Source organism: Rhizophagus irregularis, chromosome 22 (genome assembly GCF_026210795.1).
Source record: "Rhizophagus irregularis chromosome 22, complete sequence".
Taxonomy (NCBI): Eukaryota; Fungi; Glomeromycota; class Glomeromycetes; order Glomerales; family Glomeraceae; genus Rhizophagus; species Rhizophagus irregularis.
The window spans coordinates 193,769-211,756 of record NC_089450.1 but is presented as its reverse complement, the minus strand read 5'-3'; the positions used below and the strand labels follow the sequence as shown (position 1 = coordinate 211,756).

General features: G+C 31.4%; 4 protein-coding genes across 4 annotated transcripts; 3 read left to right on the top strand and 1 right to left on the bottom strand.

Moving 5' to 3' along the window:
* Positions 1–4,772: 4,772 nt before the first annotated feature.
* Positions 4,773–6,638, bottom strand: OCT59_014290 (uncharacterized protein; the record flags this gene model as incomplete). Its single annotated transcript, XM_025332580.2, has 3 exons — positions 4,773–6,171; positions 6,246–6,427; positions 6,529–6,638. The coding sequence occupies 3 exons, from the start codon at positions 6,636–6,638 to the stop codon at positions 4,979–4,981; spliced, it is 1,485 nt and encodes a 494-aa protein (XP_025170083.2). The 3' UTR covers positions 4,773–4,978.
* Positions 6,639–7,887: 1,249 nt separating this feature from the next.
* Positions 7,888–9,956, top strand: OCT59_014289 (uncharacterized protein; the record flags this gene model as incomplete). Its single annotated transcript, XM_025320965.2, has 12 exons — positions 7,888–7,915; positions 7,979–8,096; positions 8,169–8,245; positions 8,339–8,361; positions 8,442–8,516; positions 8,583–8,628; positions 8,689–8,720; positions 8,785–9,118; positions 9,192–9,309; positions 9,387–9,496; positions 9,571–9,635; positions 9,720–9,956. The coding sequence occupies 12 exons, from the start codon at positions 7,888–7,890 to the stop codon at positions 9,831–9,833; spliced, it is 1,140 nt and encodes a 379-aa protein (XP_025170084.1). The 3' UTR covers positions 9,834–9,956.
* Positions 9,957–10,179: 223 nt separating this feature from the next.
* OCT59_014288 (uncharacterized protein) lies at positions 10,180–12,526 on the top strand. Its single transcript, XM_025320966.2, has 7 exons — positions 10,180–10,410; positions 10,489–10,659; positions 10,731–11,151; positions 11,225–11,610; positions 11,730–11,879; positions 11,944–12,090; positions 12,219–12,526. Exons 1-7 carry the CDS (start codon positions 10,220–10,222, stop codon positions 12,340–12,342), a joined length of 1,590 nt encoding a protein of 529 aa, XP_025170085.1. The 5' UTR covers positions 10,180–10,219; the 3' UTR covers positions 12,343–12,526.
* A 5,053-nt stretch (positions 12,527–17,579) lies between these two features.
* On the top strand, positions 17,580–17,908 carry OCT59_014287 (uncharacterized protein; the record flags this gene model as incomplete). Its single annotated transcript, XM_066149913.1, has 2 exons — positions 17,580–17,759; positions 17,840–17,908. The coding sequence occupies 2 exons, from the start codon at positions 17,580–17,582 to the stop codon at positions 17,906–17,908; spliced, it is 249 nt and encodes an 82-aa protein (XP_066002140.1).
* Between the last annotated feature and the right edge of the window lie 80 nt (positions 17,909–17,988).

Here is a 17,988-nt window from a genome sequence, read left to right as displayed (position 1 = left end):
GCCCATTGAAGATGATAGGACACAGACCGAGATTAGTCGCATAGAGTGTGTGCGGCCGTAAACGTTAGCGAAGGAAAAGGATAAAACAGGGTTGGTCACTATCGTGGTTAGTCACTGAGACCTCATTAAGCCTGAGTATGGTGAGGTCGCAGGTTCGATTCCCATGACCACGGAAATAAAAAGAATTTTACTGCGGACGCTACAACCAATAGCGTGAAGGTACGGGGATTAGTGTAGTTGGACTGCATCGCGGGTGAATTAGTGTGTACGGTTAGGCCGCACATTTCAAGGCAAGGGTCGTAGTGTCCTTGCGTTCCCTATGAGGCCATTGGCATGTGCGCAGTCTGTCTTGAGGTGCACTACTATACGCTGAGGGGGGACTTTCTGTCCGGGTGGTCGGCTCTACGATACCGCTTGGGGTCAATAATGGCTAGATGGTCGTCCTAGATGGTAAAGCTGAAAGTGCAATGTCTTAGTGGTAGTTAGACCTTCTGTTAGGTGCTAGACCAGGCAAGGTGTTCGTGCACAGAACAGGTAGCATGGCTATGGGGTTCGATTCCCTACTCGCCCAGGTCATGGTTGGTGATCCTGGTGGTTGATACGCATGGGGGGGGTGATCTGGACAGATGCTGCTACTTCCCTGTCAGGTGGTCGCTACAAAGTATACCACTTGGGGAGGTAAACAACTGTACTATCGGTGCTAGGTAATCGCGGGCTGTAGTGGCGCTTTGAATGAGACTTAGTACCTAAAATGGTGGTATGGAAGTACTAGATGGTTGATGTTACCTGTCGAAAGTCCTCCATGAAAGTAGATGCTCTCTAAAGGTCGTTAAATAAATTGAGTATCAGTATCATGCAATGGGTATAGGATGAGTAGGCGGCGTGTACCTAGCTTCAGATCAGCCTAAAAAATGGCCTGATGGGGATGTCTTCTATAGTTAAGGTTGCTTGTCTAAACCTCTTTAAAATTCTACGATTAGTTTCGTCAAAATTTTACTATAGATTTATTATAGTTTCGGCAGAGTTTCAGCAGTTTCGGCATTTATAATAAGTTTCAGCAGTTTCGCCTTTCTCCAAAGTTTCGCCAGTTTTTTAATATAACTTTAATATAGTTTCGGCAGAATTTCGCTTTTCGGTGAAACGCCATCTTGCCTAAACCCCTAGGTTTCGGCAAGCAACCTTATCTATAGTGGTGCTGTTACCTGAGGAATTAAGTACTCAGTATAATGGTTGCCCATTGAAGATGATAGGACAGCACCCGAGATTAGAATGCCGTAAGAGGCATGGGTGGTCTGGCCAGTAAACAGCTAAGCAAAGAAGATAAAACTGTGTGCAGCTTCGAGATCAGCCCTAAAATGAGCCCGATGGGGGATGTCTTACATAGTGGTGCTGTTACTGAGAATCATCACTCGGTTTAATGGTTGCCCATCAAGAAGATGATAGACACGTACCGAGATTAGTCGCAGGAGACAATTGGTACGATCGTAAAGCAAACTTGCAAAGGAAAAGGATAAAACTAGGGTTGGTCGCATATCTCAGACAAGTTAGTGTTGATTGCCCCTTATTAAGCCTGAGTATGGTGAGGTCGCAGGTTCGATTCCTATGACCACGGAAATAAAAAGAATTTTACTGCGGACGCTACAACCGAATAGCGTGAAGGTACAGGGGATTAGTGTAGTTGGACTGCATTATGGTGAATTAGTGTGTACGGTTAGGCGCATATTTCATTAAGGGTCGTAGTGTCGTTGCGTTCACCGCATTAGGCCATTGGCGTGTGCGCAGTCATGTCTGAAGTCACTACTATACGTTGGGGGACTTTTCTTTGTCGGAGTGGTCGCTCTACGATACGCTTGGGTCAGTGTGGTAGATGGTCGTCACAGATGGTAAAGCTGAAAGTGCAATGTCTTAGTGGTAGTTAGACCTTCTGTTAGGTCTTAGACCAGCCAAGGTGTTCGTGCGCAGAACAGGTACGTGGCTATGGGGGTTGATTCCCTACTTCATGAGTCACAGTTGGTGATACACTTGGTGGTTGATCTACATGCGGGGGTAAGATCCTGGACGAATCTTATACTACTTGTCAGAGTGGAATGGCTACAAAAGTATACCACTTAGGGGTAAACAACTGTACTATCGGTGCTCAGGTAATCGCGGGCTGTAGTAGCCGCTTTAGTGAGGCTGAAATCTGCAAATGGTGGTATGGAAGGGTGTAGATGGTTGATGTTACCTGTCGAAAGTCCTCCACGAAAGTAGATGCTCTGCAAAGGTCGTTAAATAAATTGAGTATCAGTATCATGCAATGGGTATAGGATGAGTAGGCGGCGTGTACTGCACTTGATCGCTCTAAATGGCCCGATGGGGGATGTCTTCTATAGTGGTGCTGTTACGAGGAATTAAGTCTTTCGGTTTAATGGTTGCCGTGAAGATGATAGGACGCGACCAAGATTAGTCTCCATAAGAGGCAATGGGTGGTCTGGCCGTAAACACTTGCAAAGGAAAAGGATAAAAGCTACCGCCATTCGATTCGTCTCGGTGAGACGATTCTACAAGCTATGATACATCTTTGTACGATTATTAGATGCCAAGTTATTTAATATATTCTTTATATAACTGTGATTATAAACGGTTTTTTTTAATATAAGATTTTTGAGGATAGGTGTGATAGTGACTATAGATAGATTGTGACTATATAGGATAGATTTTAATAATAAAGTGTTTTGAACATTCAACTGGTGTGACTATATAGTAGAATGTGACTATAACGGGAGTACTATAGAGGGAGTTGACTGTATTTGAAACTTACATGAAATTTATCAACGGAACTTTGCGGCGAGGTGTAAAATTAAAGTTATAAATGACGCGGCAAAAGGTAATTCGCAGTCTTCTTGATCATACGAAAGGCCTTCTGTTCACCTTTTCATTTTCCGCTCCTCAAGTCAGCTTTGTCTGCAGCCGATGGGCTCTTTCCCGCTTCGAGGCTTCGATTGATCTTCTTGGTATTAAGTGGCTATTCCTCCTTAACTGACGACAATCGTGGTTTCGCTACCTGTTGGGTTTTCTGAAGAGTCGAACAGTCATCATCGGAATAATATCTTGGCAGGTTGTAAGATTGGGTAAGATTTTCTGGATTTGGGTAGTTGATCTGAAACTTTGCTTTTTAGGTTTAAAGTTGGGATATACAAGTTTGGGATTTATAGTTTAGTTTACTTCTCTATATGTACAAATTTGTGCGACTATTTTCTTTTTATTTTAGTTTTATTTATTTACTTTTACTTTTTCATTGTATTTTGAGTTTATGAAGTTATAAATGATTAATAAAAATTACTGTTAGCCTATCAAATGTGAGTTGTATCAGTATTGTTTGGGGTCTTATTCTAGTGTAGCATATATAGTGTTAATTAAAAATTTAGTATATAGAAAAATAAAACTTTAAAACTTATTGTGTTAACGAGTCTTTGATTAGTATTTAAACTTGTAACCCGTAATTAACGGGTTATAACGGATATCTGTTTATATTGGGTTTACGGTTTTAAAATTTAACTAACAGATTCTACTCAGGTTTAAAAATTGACTATCGGATACAATTGGTTTAACCTGATAAATGATATTGAGTATCAGTTTTGTAACAGATTATCAGGTTAATAGTTTAAACAAATTAGCTAAACAGGTTGGAGAATTTTCATGTGATGTATTTCAGATAATTATGTAAAAAAAACGTTAAAAAAAATTAATATTTTTTTTTTAAATTTTTATCTTACATTTTATATTATCGTTAATTCTTTAAACCTGTTGCTAAGAAACTATTATTAACCCATTAGACCCTTTAAGCAACCCACTATCCAACCATTAAAATCCATTAAGCAACCCGCTATTCAACTGTTAAAATGACTGTTATTTAATCGATTCATAACCGATAAAGTAAATTTAGGCTTTCTTTCCTTACAGTACTAACCCTGCATTTGTATTTCTCTTAACAGGTCAATCTATTTACCCATTAAGAACTTGGGTCTGAACATTATTTTTGATAAAGTTTTTTTTGGTAAATTTATTTTAAACATGATAAAAGCATAAAGTTTAAGATTAAATGTTTTAATTATATAACAAAAAATTTGATTTAATCCATAGTTTTTTTTTAAAATTTGAAGTAAACTTTTTGTTTAAAGTCTGATATTATAAAATTTGAATACTTGAAGCAATATATTACTAGCCATTATATGACTAACATAATTATAAATATTTTTTAGCTGCAATTGATGATATATGCACCTATCAATATTATAATATTAACTATATAAATAAACACGATAATATTAAAGTAACTTTATGATTAAAATAGTAAAATAGTTTTTAATAAATTGGTGTAATTTATGTTCTATAATTATTTTAAATAATTTTATTATAATATATGCCTGACTAACACTGAAATATTTCAATTTTTAGATGTATTCTGCAAATAATTCAGTCAAATTAAATTAAATTGATTTGACAAATTCATATGTTTCATATATAATTTTTTATATTAAATTATCTCTTAACAAATCAATTATAATTAGTATTATTACTTCATATACAGTATATACCTAATATTTTCTTTTGTGATCACAAATTATAATTCTGGCTGTATATTGTAATTTCAGCCAAAATACGAACACATAATTTTAGAATTCCACTTTTATATTTGTAATTCCTGATGTTAATGTTATAGAAATAGTTAAAATCTCATAGTTCACACATTTTACTTCAAGAATTAGTATGCAGTAATATAATTAAAATTTCATTAGCTATAATACTTTAGTAAATTATTATTTTATTAAATAATTGGACAATAAAAATTAATTTTTTTTTTTAAAAAAAACAAAAAGAGAAGTAATTACATTAAAATACAAAAATTACAAAATAAATTAAATAAAATTATTCCCATACACACACTTTACCTTTTTTATTTATTACTATACTAATATAATTTTAATAGATTTTTTTATTACAACCATTTAACTAAAGTATTAAAAACAAAAACTCTTGCTTCTTGTAATGATTCAGAATCAGAAGGTGAAGGAGGAGCAAAATCTGTCACATGAGAACCACCTTTAATAAGAAAGATTGTATCTTTTTCTACTTTTGGATTAGCTGATTCACTACTGACAGTTAAAGCTGTCCAAGGATCAATATCGCCATTAACAAAAACAGTTTTAGAGAATTTACCATTGAATCCACCAAATTTCTTATTTGTTTTTTTAATTGTTGGAGAAGAAGGTATTCCAGGAAATAAGAAATCACATTGTCCTTGATAATAATCAATATCTATAATTTGAGAACGAGTACTTATTGGAGAAGATTTTGGAAAAGTTTGATAATAACCTAATTCATTACAATATTGATAAGTATAAGGAGCCAAATCATTTTTTTCTTTTGTATTTATAGAAGTTGTAGCGAATTTTGCAAGTTTATCCTCAGGAGTTATTATACCGGTAATATTTAAAAAAGCTTTAACACCTTCAGCATAAATAAAAGCGGAAGTTTCAGGAGATGATGATTGAACTTGAGAGAATGGAGTGCAAACGGACAATATAGGATCAGGTATGTCAGGAGATTGAACATAATTTTGTACAATGTTAGCAGTTGGATGACTTATAGCGGAAGCAAAATCTTTATTATCTTCAAGCATTTCTAAACCGAATTGTTGTTTTAATCCTAAAATGGCAGTTTCATTACCGGATAATAAAATAGGATCATAAACAAATCTAAAAGCATCAGAAATATTTTGTGCGCAAGGTAAAGCTTTAGCTATCCTTTGATCAAATTCAAAGAAATCTAATTTAGCTTCTATTGGAGCCGAAGAAGCATAAGCGGCAGATACAAGGTTAGGAAATTTTTTTCTCATCCAAGTAGCTAAATTTCCTGCATATGAACCTCCTACCATAACCCATTTAGAATCTTTTGTAATATTTAATTCTTTTGGTGGATATTTTATGAAATTTGCAAAATCCGATAATGCCTGATCAATTGTCAAAAATTTCATATTTGGAGTTGACAAATCATTAATTGGTGGATAACTTTCACCATAAAATCTATGTTCAAGGCTTATCAACATTCCATTAAAACTTGCTGCTAAATTACTAACAAAAGAACTTGTTGGTATTATTTGATTAATACCAGATTCACCAGGTGTGTGAACTACATAATTAAAAAAAAAATGGTTAATAAACGAGTGAAACTCTGAAAGAAAAGATAATTTTATTTAAACTTACGAAATATTGGACCGCCTTCTTTATAAAAAGTTGAATTTACATAATATCTTTGCAAGAAATTTCCTGAATTCTTGCTAAAATGATCGATAGTTTGGTTATAATAAAATAATGGTAATGATGAAGGTACTTCCGTTGGTTGAGGTGGACCATCTTCTGTTATAGGACTTGTTCCGGCCTGCGGACTAATAATTACAGAAATAAAGGTTAAATTTAAAATTTATGCGATGATCTTAAAGCGTTAATTCTATCTTCAAATAATCTGAAATAAAAAATAAATCTTTACCTTTGCATCGATCTAGTATGTAAATTAAAAAGTATTGAAGCAGCATTTACTTTAACGCTACATCCACTAACGATAGTAGCGATGATGAAAATTAAAACAAAATATTTCATCATTTATTTTTTCAACGATTTACAAAGAAGGGGTGGGGTGTGATGGAAGAAAGTGGGAAAAAAAAATAATTTTTTTTTTTAGGAAATTTTTATTTTTTTTGGAATACATTTTTTTTTCTCGGTAGGTATTTATAATTTATTCTAAAACCCGGAAACAATATATAAATTTCTACATTTTTTTAGAAAAAGGTTTGTTGTACGATAGAGTAATTTTCAGGGGTATGTGACATATAAAGTTTAAATTATAAAGTTTATTATTGTTTTCAAAATTTTTGTCCAGTAATTATTTATATTTATCGTATATATCCTGCTTTGTTGTTTCAATTTCCTTTTTTTATCTTCAAAAATAAAATATATTTGGTCATCAAAAAATCGAACTGAAGAACTGAAAAAAAATCGGCTGTCGATGAATAACGACATATAATAATAAAATAGACAATATGATAATTTATAAATTAAATATTTGTAGGTTTTAACTTACGGCAAATCAAATGACTCGAATATTATTAGAACAATGAATAATGTAATGGTTAATATTGTATTTGAATTTCATTGCAAATTGTCCCGAATATGGAAAGCGTATGGGATTACGAAATAATATTGTCTCCTTATTATTTATTTTTACTTTTTGTACGAATTTAGAAGTTTGTAGATCTTTTTATACCACGCTCTTATACTGCTCTTATGTCGGTGTGTCTTATTTCGTATAAAAAGCAAAGAAGTAAAGAGGTCTTTATGATTGATTTTGTGTATGTTATGTGAATGTATAAACGTAAAACTCAGTTTGTAATTTACATCTGGATTTGAATCAGTTTATGTACAGTATAAAGAATTAACAAACAAAGTATCATCAAACGTAAAATATTTGAAACATATAATATAAAGTACAGTGTCTCTAAGACAAATTTCAGAATCTTTATTATACAAAAATTTATTAATTATACCGTTTGACGTTATTTATGTCTTTATAGTTAAACAATTAACATTTTATTATCGTTATTAAATATTATTCTTTTTTATTAAGATTGCGTATTTTATTAAAAGTAATCGATTGATTCAAAAATTAGACTTATCTACTAGTATCTGCACTAACTAAGATACGGTAGTAAGTACCTAATTAGATTAATTAAACTGCCAATCATTCTCCATAAATCCATTCCCGATAATCTTGAATAAATGCGTGGAATTTTGTTCTCAAAATTTTCCTTTTCCTTAGTCTTTTTTTTTTTAAAAAAAAACAGTTTTTGTCATGAAACTTACCAGACAACCAAAGTGGGGTAAATAAATTTTACTTTTAAGAAGCTCACCAGCTTAAATTTAATGTTTATTATTTTCTTCAGATATTGCTACTACCAACCTTGCCAATTTTGGCACTCAACTTGAAAAAGACGTTCGTTCTGACGCTAGTGCTCAAGAACAAGCTTGGGCCGATCCTTCTGCAATGGTTGGTCAAAAACCGTAAGTGTGTTTATTATAAAACTAATGATTTAATGATTAATTTAATAAATTCCATAAATTTTATATTAATAGAGGCCTTTGGATATGGCGTATAGAAAAGTTTAATGTTGTGCCATGGCCAAAAGAAAAATACGGACTTTTTTATTCTGGTTTGTATATTGTTATTATTATTTTATAAAATTTGTTCAATTAATATTCGCTATTATTTTATTTTCTAATACAAATCATCTTAACTCATAAAGGCGACAGTTACATCGTACTTTATGCAAGTGTTTTATAAAATTTACATTTTCAATTTTACTACTGATCTAATCAATGATATGTATGTTGTATGTTAAATGATAGTCTTACAAGAAGAATGATAATACTGAAGCATTGGCCCACGATATTCATTTTTGGCTTGGATTAGATAGTAGTCAGGTAAGTAGTTGATTTTTGAGCTAACTTTTATCTTAAAATAATTATTTATTATAACCTTTAATTTAGGATGAAGTTGGAACTGCCGCTTACAAAACTGTTGAATTGGATGATTGTGAGTAATCATTAATCTTTTTTTTTTTTGAAATAAAATTTTAATCGTAAATCTATCTAGTTCTTGGAACATCTCCAGTTCAACATCGTGAGGTAAATTAAATTTAATATTATTTTTTCGTCGCAATTCTCTTTTTAAATTTATTTCGAATTTTAGGTTCAAAGTTGTGAATCTGGATTATTCCTTTCTCATTTTAAACAATTTCGAGTTGAAGATGGAGGAATAGATTCAGGATTTAATCGTCTTAAACCAGTTGAATATCGTCCTCGTCTGCTTAAAATAAAACAAATTAAACGTACTGTTGTAATTAGAGAAGTACCAAAGGATTATACATCATTGAATAGTGGTGATGTATTTATATTGGATGTTGGCACTACTATTTATCAATTAAATGGTAAAAAATCTCAAGGTTCTGAAAGAATGAAAGCTGCTGAACTTGTTAGAGCTATTGAAGGTGAACGACAAGGTGCAAGTAAAGTTGTCGTGATAGGTAAGATTTTTTTATAAAAGAAAATTTTTAATGTCATTCTCGAAATAAGTATAGTAATTTTTCTTAATTTTAGATGAGGGAGATAGAGAAATGAGTAAATTCTGGGATGCACTTGGTAGTAAAGGTGATATCAAATCTGCTGAAGAAGATACTGGCGAAGATATGACTAAAGTTGAACGTAAACTTTTCAGGTATTTATCATTATCCCCTTCATTTAAATATTTTTTACACTCATAAATTAATTTACCTTCCTTCTTTTTTTTCAAAGAGTAAGTGATGCTTCGGGAGAATTGACTTTTAAGGAAGAATCTGCTGGTACAATTACTAAAGATCAATTTGATTCTAACGACGTATTTGTTTTTGATGCTGGTCATGAAGGTATTGTTTAAAGTACATTTACAATATTTTTTTATTCAATTTAATTTAATATTTAAAAATATTTATACTTGTAGTTTTTGTTTGGATTGGTAAGAATTCTACCGCAAAAGAAAAGAAATATTCCTTACATTATGCTCAGGTAAACGTGATAGTATTATATATACTTAATTTGGTGGTAATATTTATATATCGTTTTTGTGTTAATAAATTATTTTTCATATAGGATTATATTCAAAAATATGATCGACCTGCTTATCTTCCTATTACTCGTGTATTAGAAGGCGGAGAAAATGAAACTTTTGAATCTGCTCTCATCGTTGTTTCAACTGTTGTTTAATAATAATTTTTTTTATTTATTTTAAAAAAATGTTTCACATGCCATGGCAATTCAATTTATATTTTTAACTTGCATATATTGTAATAAAAAATTCTGTAAAATATTCATTAAATATTATAATTCAAAAACAATAAACTTTTCGATTTTTTTTTTCGGGATTTCCTTTTCAGTATTTTAATGAAATATAGAATTAAAAGTGACAGGTGATACCAATCATAATAAAGCCATTTTTCTAAAATTTAAACGTCGTTCGCTAGCATCACCTGTACGACGTCGTACGTCCTGTAAAATCTGGACTCTGGAACATTGATTGATTATCTTGTAATAAAGATCGTCTGATTGTTTGTTGACCATTCTCGTCTCCTAATTTTTTGTTTTTTAACAAAATGACAGAAATAAATAATTCGGAAAACGAAGAATTTATTAGAGATAACGAAAAAAAAACACGGTTACTCTTTCTTTTATCTTTTGTGATATCTAATAAAGAATATGCTTCGACACTTAAATTATTAGCTCCCGTGTTGAAAAAATCACTTGCGAAACTTCCAACTCCTGCAGAATTTAAGGCTGTATCCAAGTTAGTTAAAAACTTAAAAAGTCCCTTATTTTAATTTATTCTTTTAATTTCTAAAGTAAAAATTTATTTTTGTGCTAGTTTAAAACCACATACTCATAATACACCTTTATCAGCAACATTTTGTCTACATAAAGACTGTTTACCGCAAACTACACGTAGAGGCTTATTTGCCTTTATACAAGTGTATGCCATTGCTAATGTAGTTGAAGTTGTGGTTCGTTTGCCCAAATTGTTTAGGAGGAAAGCTAGGTTAGTAAATTGATAAATTGAGTTTAAAGGGTAAAAAAATATTTTAAATAATTTGTTTCTTCTTTTTACAGTCTAAATCAGATTTTAAAGAAGGTGTCATTATATTCCTCTACACGATGTGCATTATCGATTGCATCATACGCCATAATTTATAAAAGTTTATTTCGATTCTTTACGCGATTATTTGATCCATTACTTCGGCCACCTCCCTCATCCAGTTTAATAGTTAATGATGTAGTTTGTTCTCCATTGGTTCCACCCTTTTTAGCTGGATTATTGGCTGGTCCTACTTTACTTATTGACAATGTACAATCTCGCAGGATATTAATTGCTGTTTTTATGTTAAGCAAAAGTTTACAATACACTTATCATGCACTTAGGCAAAATGGCATTATTCCTAGAATGCCTTGGTGGTGGGGTTCTTGGTTATTATTTCCAATTAGCTCTGCTCAATTAATTTATGCCTACTTATTACATCCTGACATATTCCCCGTAAGAATGAAAAAAAAATTTTTTTTTCTTCAAGGGAAAAAAAAAGTTATTAACATCACTTTTTTTTTAATAGAAAAATTACGACAAGTTTATTACTAGTCGTAGTACAACATACGTAAATCCAAAACCAAGTGATTTTTCTGATGCAATGCCGTGGCCAATTGGAAGAGAAATAGTTGATCGTATAGAAATATTGGCTTCACTTTACTATCCTGAATTTTATTCATCTAAACTTCATGGTAGAGATGTACCCCCACTTCCTGACAACTTAAAACCCATTCAACCAGTATTGGAAATTGCTCATCCTGCTCATTCAAAAATGTTGTGTGCTATGTTACATCACGAGGAGCCTAGCTGTTTGGTTACTTATACGAAATTTATTGCAAAAGAAGGTATTGATGCCCTTAAGTTTATGGGAATAGTTTATACCATTTCTTTAATTTTAAGTGGAAAATCCAGGTGAGGCGATTGTGTTACTGGTTATATTTAGAATTGGGACTTTTTAGTGAAAAATTCCTCCATAATATCTTGGCACGTAATAATTAGAGTTTTTTTTTTTATTATACATCCATTTTTAGACCTAACGGAGGTATCACCACTATATTAAGCTACGCAATACCTGAGATATTTAAAGGTGCTACATTTATTACAATGGCAATTGCAACTTCATGGGCGTTATTTTGTGGCTTTCAAAAAATACTTCCAAACAAATTCATGCCTATCTCAAGGTATTCTTTTTTGTTTCAACTTTTATTTATATAAAATTACATTGGTTAATTACTTTTTATTTAGATTTTATCTCAATGGATTTATTGGAGGGATGTGGATTTTAGTGGAAAAACCTAATAGAAGATTAGATATTGGGATGTATAGTTTGAGATTATCGATTGAAACACTTTGGAAATTGTTGGTTAAGAAGGGAAAAGTTAGGAATATAAGGTATATGTTTAATTTTTGTGTGACGATCCGGTATGATGACCGTTTAATAATCACACGATAAACGGTTAAGGGATCGACACATTTCTATTTTCTGTCATTTATTAATTACAATTTTTTTCCGGTAATAGAAATGGTGAAGCTATTTATTTTTCACTGGCTATGGCATTTATCATGGCTATTCGTAAAAATCAACCAAAGAGTATAACTAGCCCTTATATTAGATTTGCTTTATCAAGGTTACTTGGAGAGTAGATTTTATTAAAGTAGAAATTATAAACAATCAATATTTACATTATAATAATGAAATATTATTGTATATATAATAGATTCTAATTATCCAATTTTAAATTGTTCTTAAACGTTATCAATATTTAACAGAATATATAAAAATATACAGTAATAAACTTCAGAATACTTTAGTTATACTGTAGCTTACTAAAAAGGTACAAAAAATTTGTTGACTAAAAAAATTAAACCATGAATGCTATAATTATACTTTTATCAATTTGAATTAGAAGCTCATATAGGGAATTTGGTTTCTCCTAAATCTTTTAATTGATTGATTGGTTATCAATCAAAAATCAATTAGTCATATTTAATTAATTAATTGACTAAAATAAAAAGCCATAATAAGACAAATACCTAAATGAATTTTGCATAACAATAAAGTACAGCATTTTTTTATGTCATTATACTACATGTTTTTAGTGAAATGTTAAAATTATTAGATACAAAATATATAACTTATTAGTTTTTAAATACAAGTTTATTAGTTTATATATTTCCTTCAGATTCCAATTATTCTTATAGATAACAAAATTTCTCTTAATTTTATATTTATCATATAAGAATTTTTTTTTAATTAATCAAAATTCTTTGAATTTAGTCAATAAACTTGGTTAGTAATTTTTTTTTTTTTTCTTTGTAAAGGCGTGATCATGTTTATTGATAATAATGTTGAAGTAATACAATATATTTACAAAAGTAAAATAAAATAAAGTATTCTAAATAAATTTAAACATTATTAATATACTACCCTTTCAAAAGGAAAAGACCGACCTGTCACCTTGAGGTCAAAGGTGACATGTCATAAAAGATTTAAAAATTTGACCAGTGACCGCCTGTCACTCGCCTGTCTCAAAAACTAAGCTATTCTATAGCTTCCAATGTAAACTTACTATTTTATTTAATTTATTAACCACTAATTTAGATTTTTTGGCCAATTTTTTCATCTTAGTATTAATTTCTTTCTGATGTTCTAAATCAGCTAATTTAACATTTTTATACTCCCATATAAAAACTTTAAAGTCAAAAATCAATTTGTTAACCAAACCATCTAATAATTTTATTCTATCTTTATCTAATATTTTATAATTCTTAAATAAGTTAACCAAATCTATATGTATAAAACCTTTTGCTAGCATAGACAAATTATATGCTTTATTAAAATCCCAAATCTTATAAAGCAAGATTTCTTTAAGAACGTCATCAGATTTTGCATTTTCCACTTGACTATTAGCTAATATCAATTCTTGTAGGTATTGTTAAAATTTACCTATCATATTTAGTTTATTTGTCCTAAATGTTCACATTTCCATAAATGTATATATGTTTCTTTATCTTTTAAACATATAGAACATTTCCATTTAACTATAAACATGCGATTTCCTTTTAACTAAATTATCCAGTATCGGTAATTCTTCTGTTTGAATTTTGACTTTAAACGAGCTTTAATTGCCATTTTGAAAAATTTGTTAATAATTTAATATTACCTTTAAGTACTCTAAATATACGATCAATCTATTTCTATAAGCATCTCAGAATTATTCCAATACTCATTTCTATATAAGTTGAAAAAATTTTCTATTCATTGAGCTTCCCTTATGTGTTTAATAATAATTGTAACTTCTTTCTCAATAGGGTTATGATTCCAACAAATATTTCCTTTATATAGTCGGATCTCGATGTACCGATATTCTATGTACCGATAATTGCCTGTACTGATAAATTTTTGTTGTCCCATTTCACAATTAATAAAAAAATCTCATTGTACTGATATTATATATAATTTCGCGATGTAATATGTACCGATATTCACCTCTTGTCCCTTTATAGTAGTCTATAGTAAGGTATACCAATATTTTAGATTACACTGATTTAATTCAGGTCAGCACTACAAACTTGGCCTCGAACTTAACGCAGATTTCCATCATTCCATCCAAGTAATTAGATTTTTTAGCTCTTGTTTCAACACAAAACGACACAATGCGAAAGCGTAGCGAAGACTGGGCGTCCGCCCCTACTTTCACATGATGTACAGGTCACAGAACATTAAAAACAATATCGATTTTTCTTATTATATTAGAAGAGCTTCTATCAGTTCTAGAATCTTAATTTTAATATTATATTTCTTAATTCTGTATAGGTTCTCCAACTTCAGAAAACATATTGATTTTTATTAATATATTAGAAAAGCTTCTAACAGCTCTAGAATCTTAATTTCTATATTAACTTTTCAGTTATATTTATTAAATCTAACGAAAATTTTTATATCAGGAATTGATTCTGCGCGTGTTAGCTCTTTAAAATAACATATTAACTATTTAAGTCTAACGAATTTAAGTCTAACGGTCCTTATTACCCATAAATAAGTCTAACGAAAAAATTATGTGACTTTTTAAATCACAAACTTTTCTATATACAAGAATGCCTTCTGTACAAGCTGGCTCATTAAATAGCATATTTGTTAAATAAATCTAACGGGATTTTTGTCCCAACTTTTCCTTAATTAAGAATGGGTTCAATGCAGGCTAGCTTACTAAAAAGCATATTTTTATAAAAGTCTAACGAAATGTCACCCCTGCAAAATCTGCAGAATTGTCCCAACTTTTCCTTAGTCAAGAATGGATTCTGCGCGAGCTAGCTTATCAAATAGCATATTAATTATAAAACTTTAACGAAAAAAAATATGCTCTGCGCCTTTGGCTAAAAAGCAAGTCTAACGAAATGCTCGTTAGATATTGTGCCCAAATTCTGGCTAAAATTAAGGTATAAAACTAGCTGAAATGGTCTTTCCATTTGCTTTACCTATTCTGGCTGACAACTAACACAATATTCTCCTTCTTCTAATTTTATCGGATGAAAGCATTCCCTGCAGAGAGTAATATTTAGCTTTGCAAGTGCATCTCTATGGGTAACCATTAATTCCTCAAAAGTTCTTTCTCGCATCTCTCGATCGAAATCTTTGTTATAAGCTCGATCGAAGACTATTATAGTGTTGTAACATAGGATACATGCTGCCCAAATTATTTTGGGGATGCCATAATTATAATTTGGGATGCCATAATTGAATTTGGAATTTTACTTATAATTACGGCAATCCAAAATAATTTGGGTGGCATGTATATATAGCATCTTACTCTGATATGTAATGGGCGTCGTCCATGAAGCTGAAGCAGTAGGTTTACCGGCAATCGGAATAAGGTATACGTTTTTTAGCCTTTCAATAGAATCGACATCCTTCAGGCCTAAGATTTAGCATTCCCACAAGCCTTTTCGGTATTGCGGAGAAGGGCTAATATTCGCCAATCATCCTACTTTTTATTACTAGATACGAAAAGATTTAAGCAACGTTCTTAGTTTTGCGATACGAACTGCTTGGAAAAGCTTCGTAAATACTTATCTTCAGTAGGTTTCTATGATCGAAAAGTGATAGGTACATAGGAAATAAATAATTAAAAAAAAATTATATAAGCAAGTAATAGCATGACGATTAGAGCTAACTAATATACTAAATGTCTGATGCTTACTTATAAAGCTCCGAACGAGTTGAGTCGAGTCGAGTTATATGTAAACTCGATTCGACTCGAGTTTCAAAGTCGAAGAATGAGTCGAGTTAAAATTATAAAAATATAAACTCGACTCGATTCGAGTTGAGTTGGCCCGTCAAACCGAATTGAGTCGAGCGAATTAAATCACGCGATTTTAATTCGGCTATACTGATCATTTCCTTTTTTTGGCGATAGCCGTTCCACAAAATTCCATTTTTGTAATTTTCAAAAATTTTTCGTCTCGGATTTTGTGTAACATAATTTCCAAAAAAGGAAATTCCATAAATTTGGCCGGAATTATGTTTAATTCAGCTTAACTCGACTCGACTCGATTTTATTAAATTATTGACTCAACTCGAATCGATTCGATTTGATTGTAATTTTCAACTCGACTTGACTCGACTCGACTCGACCAACTCGTGAGTCAACTCGACTCGTTTCGGAGCACTACTTACCCAGAATATATAGAAGAATTTAGTATAGAGATATCTGATTTCAATCTGATTGGTCCTACTGCGTATATACCTTTGCCAGAAACTTTGCCAAAATGTAATAACGGAATTATTAATATTCAAAATAATGATGACTGGTGTTTCAGCTGGAATGTCTTAGGAGCTTTGCATCCTGTAAAAGTTCATCCAGAGAGAAATCCACATCGGCTATATGGATGTTTCATGAAGAAACTTAATATGGAGGACATCAGGACCCCGAAAAATACATAAAAAGGTCACATTTGAGTTTGCTTAAAAAGAACCAAAATTTTCATGAAAATCTTGCATTTTTTAGATAGTGCCTGCCTAAATTTTATTGTCCGTTTTAATACTGGCCAGCATTATCATAATTCCGGCCCTGAAAAGTTGCTTATTTTAGGCCAAAATCTTGCCGATCATTTATGACCTCCATATGTATTTTTCGGGGTCCTAGGACATCCCAATTTCAGTGCCGGTCTCAACACCAGTTTATAAAAAGTTTGAAGAAAATAATCCTAAAATCAGTCTATGTGTCTATGAATGGCACAACCAGAATGAGTGTCTTGAATTTCGTTATGTTTCAGAAAGAAGAGGGGATGATTATAAGCAAGTAAATCTTCTAGTAATTACGAAAAAAGAAAGAAGTCATTACTGTATTATCAAAGATTTACATAAGCTAATATACAATCATAGCAAACATAAAGGGTGAAAATACTTCTGCCGTTATTGTCTCCATGTATACTCTTCAGAGATAAGATATAATGAACATTTGCCAAAATGCAAGGGTCTAAATAATGCCTCCCAGCAACCGCAAATGCCAGTTAAGAATAAGAGTATCAAAGCTTTTTATAACCATAAATGCATGCAACCAAATCCATATCGCATTTTCTGGGATCTTGAAATGTTGACCAAAAAACTAACTCCAGAAGAGAAAATGAAGTTAATCCACACAAAAAGATTACAGATGCACAAGCCATGTGGCTATTGCTATGTAGTTGTTTGTATGGATAGTTCACTCAACTATAAAATCATAAGTCAAGATTTATATAGGAGTCCGGATGCGCTTGAAAGATTCGTTACAAAAATCGAGAAGGAGCTGGCAAACATACAGGAGGACTTATCTTGCGCCCTGCAGAAATTGCTAAATTATGGACCTAGAGCATCTTAAAGCATACAATGAGGTGACAGAATGCTGGATTTGCAAGGGACCTTTTTAAAACCAGCACCAGAGATAGTACAAAAACTCGAAGAAGCAAAGCATAATTTATTAGAAATCAAAGAATGGGAAACATGCATGGAAAAAGAACATTCTAAAAAGAAAGAGGCACAGAAAAGATATCGAGAAGCTTTAAGTGAACTTAATCGAAAAGTAAAGAATCGGTGATCATATAAATGGAAAGTACCGGGGAGACCCAGCTCATGACTCTTGTAACAAAAAATTGCGAATAGGCTCTTTCAAAACTAAAGTGCCTCTTATATGTCATAATTTCTGGGGATATGACTCTCATCCGCTTATGAAAGTTGTGAGTAAGTTCACGGCTGATAAGCTAAATTGCATCCCAGAGAATATAGGAAAGTACAAAGCCATGGATGTTGGC

Bases quoted from the DNA above. Each gene is read 5' to 3' on its own strand.
- OCT59_014288 (XM_025320966.2), top strand. From the start codon at position 10,220: ATGACAGAAATAAATAATTCGGAAAACGAAGAATTTATTAGAGATAAC. The intron at 10,660-10,730 runs GTTAGTAAATTG...TTCTTTTTACAG, and splicing joins TTGTTTAGGAGGAAAGCTAG to TCTAAATCAGATTTTAAAGA. The intron at 11,152-11,224 runs GTAAGAATGAAA...TTTTTTTAATAG, and splicing joins TACATCCTGACATATTCCCC to AAAAATTACGACAAGTTTAT.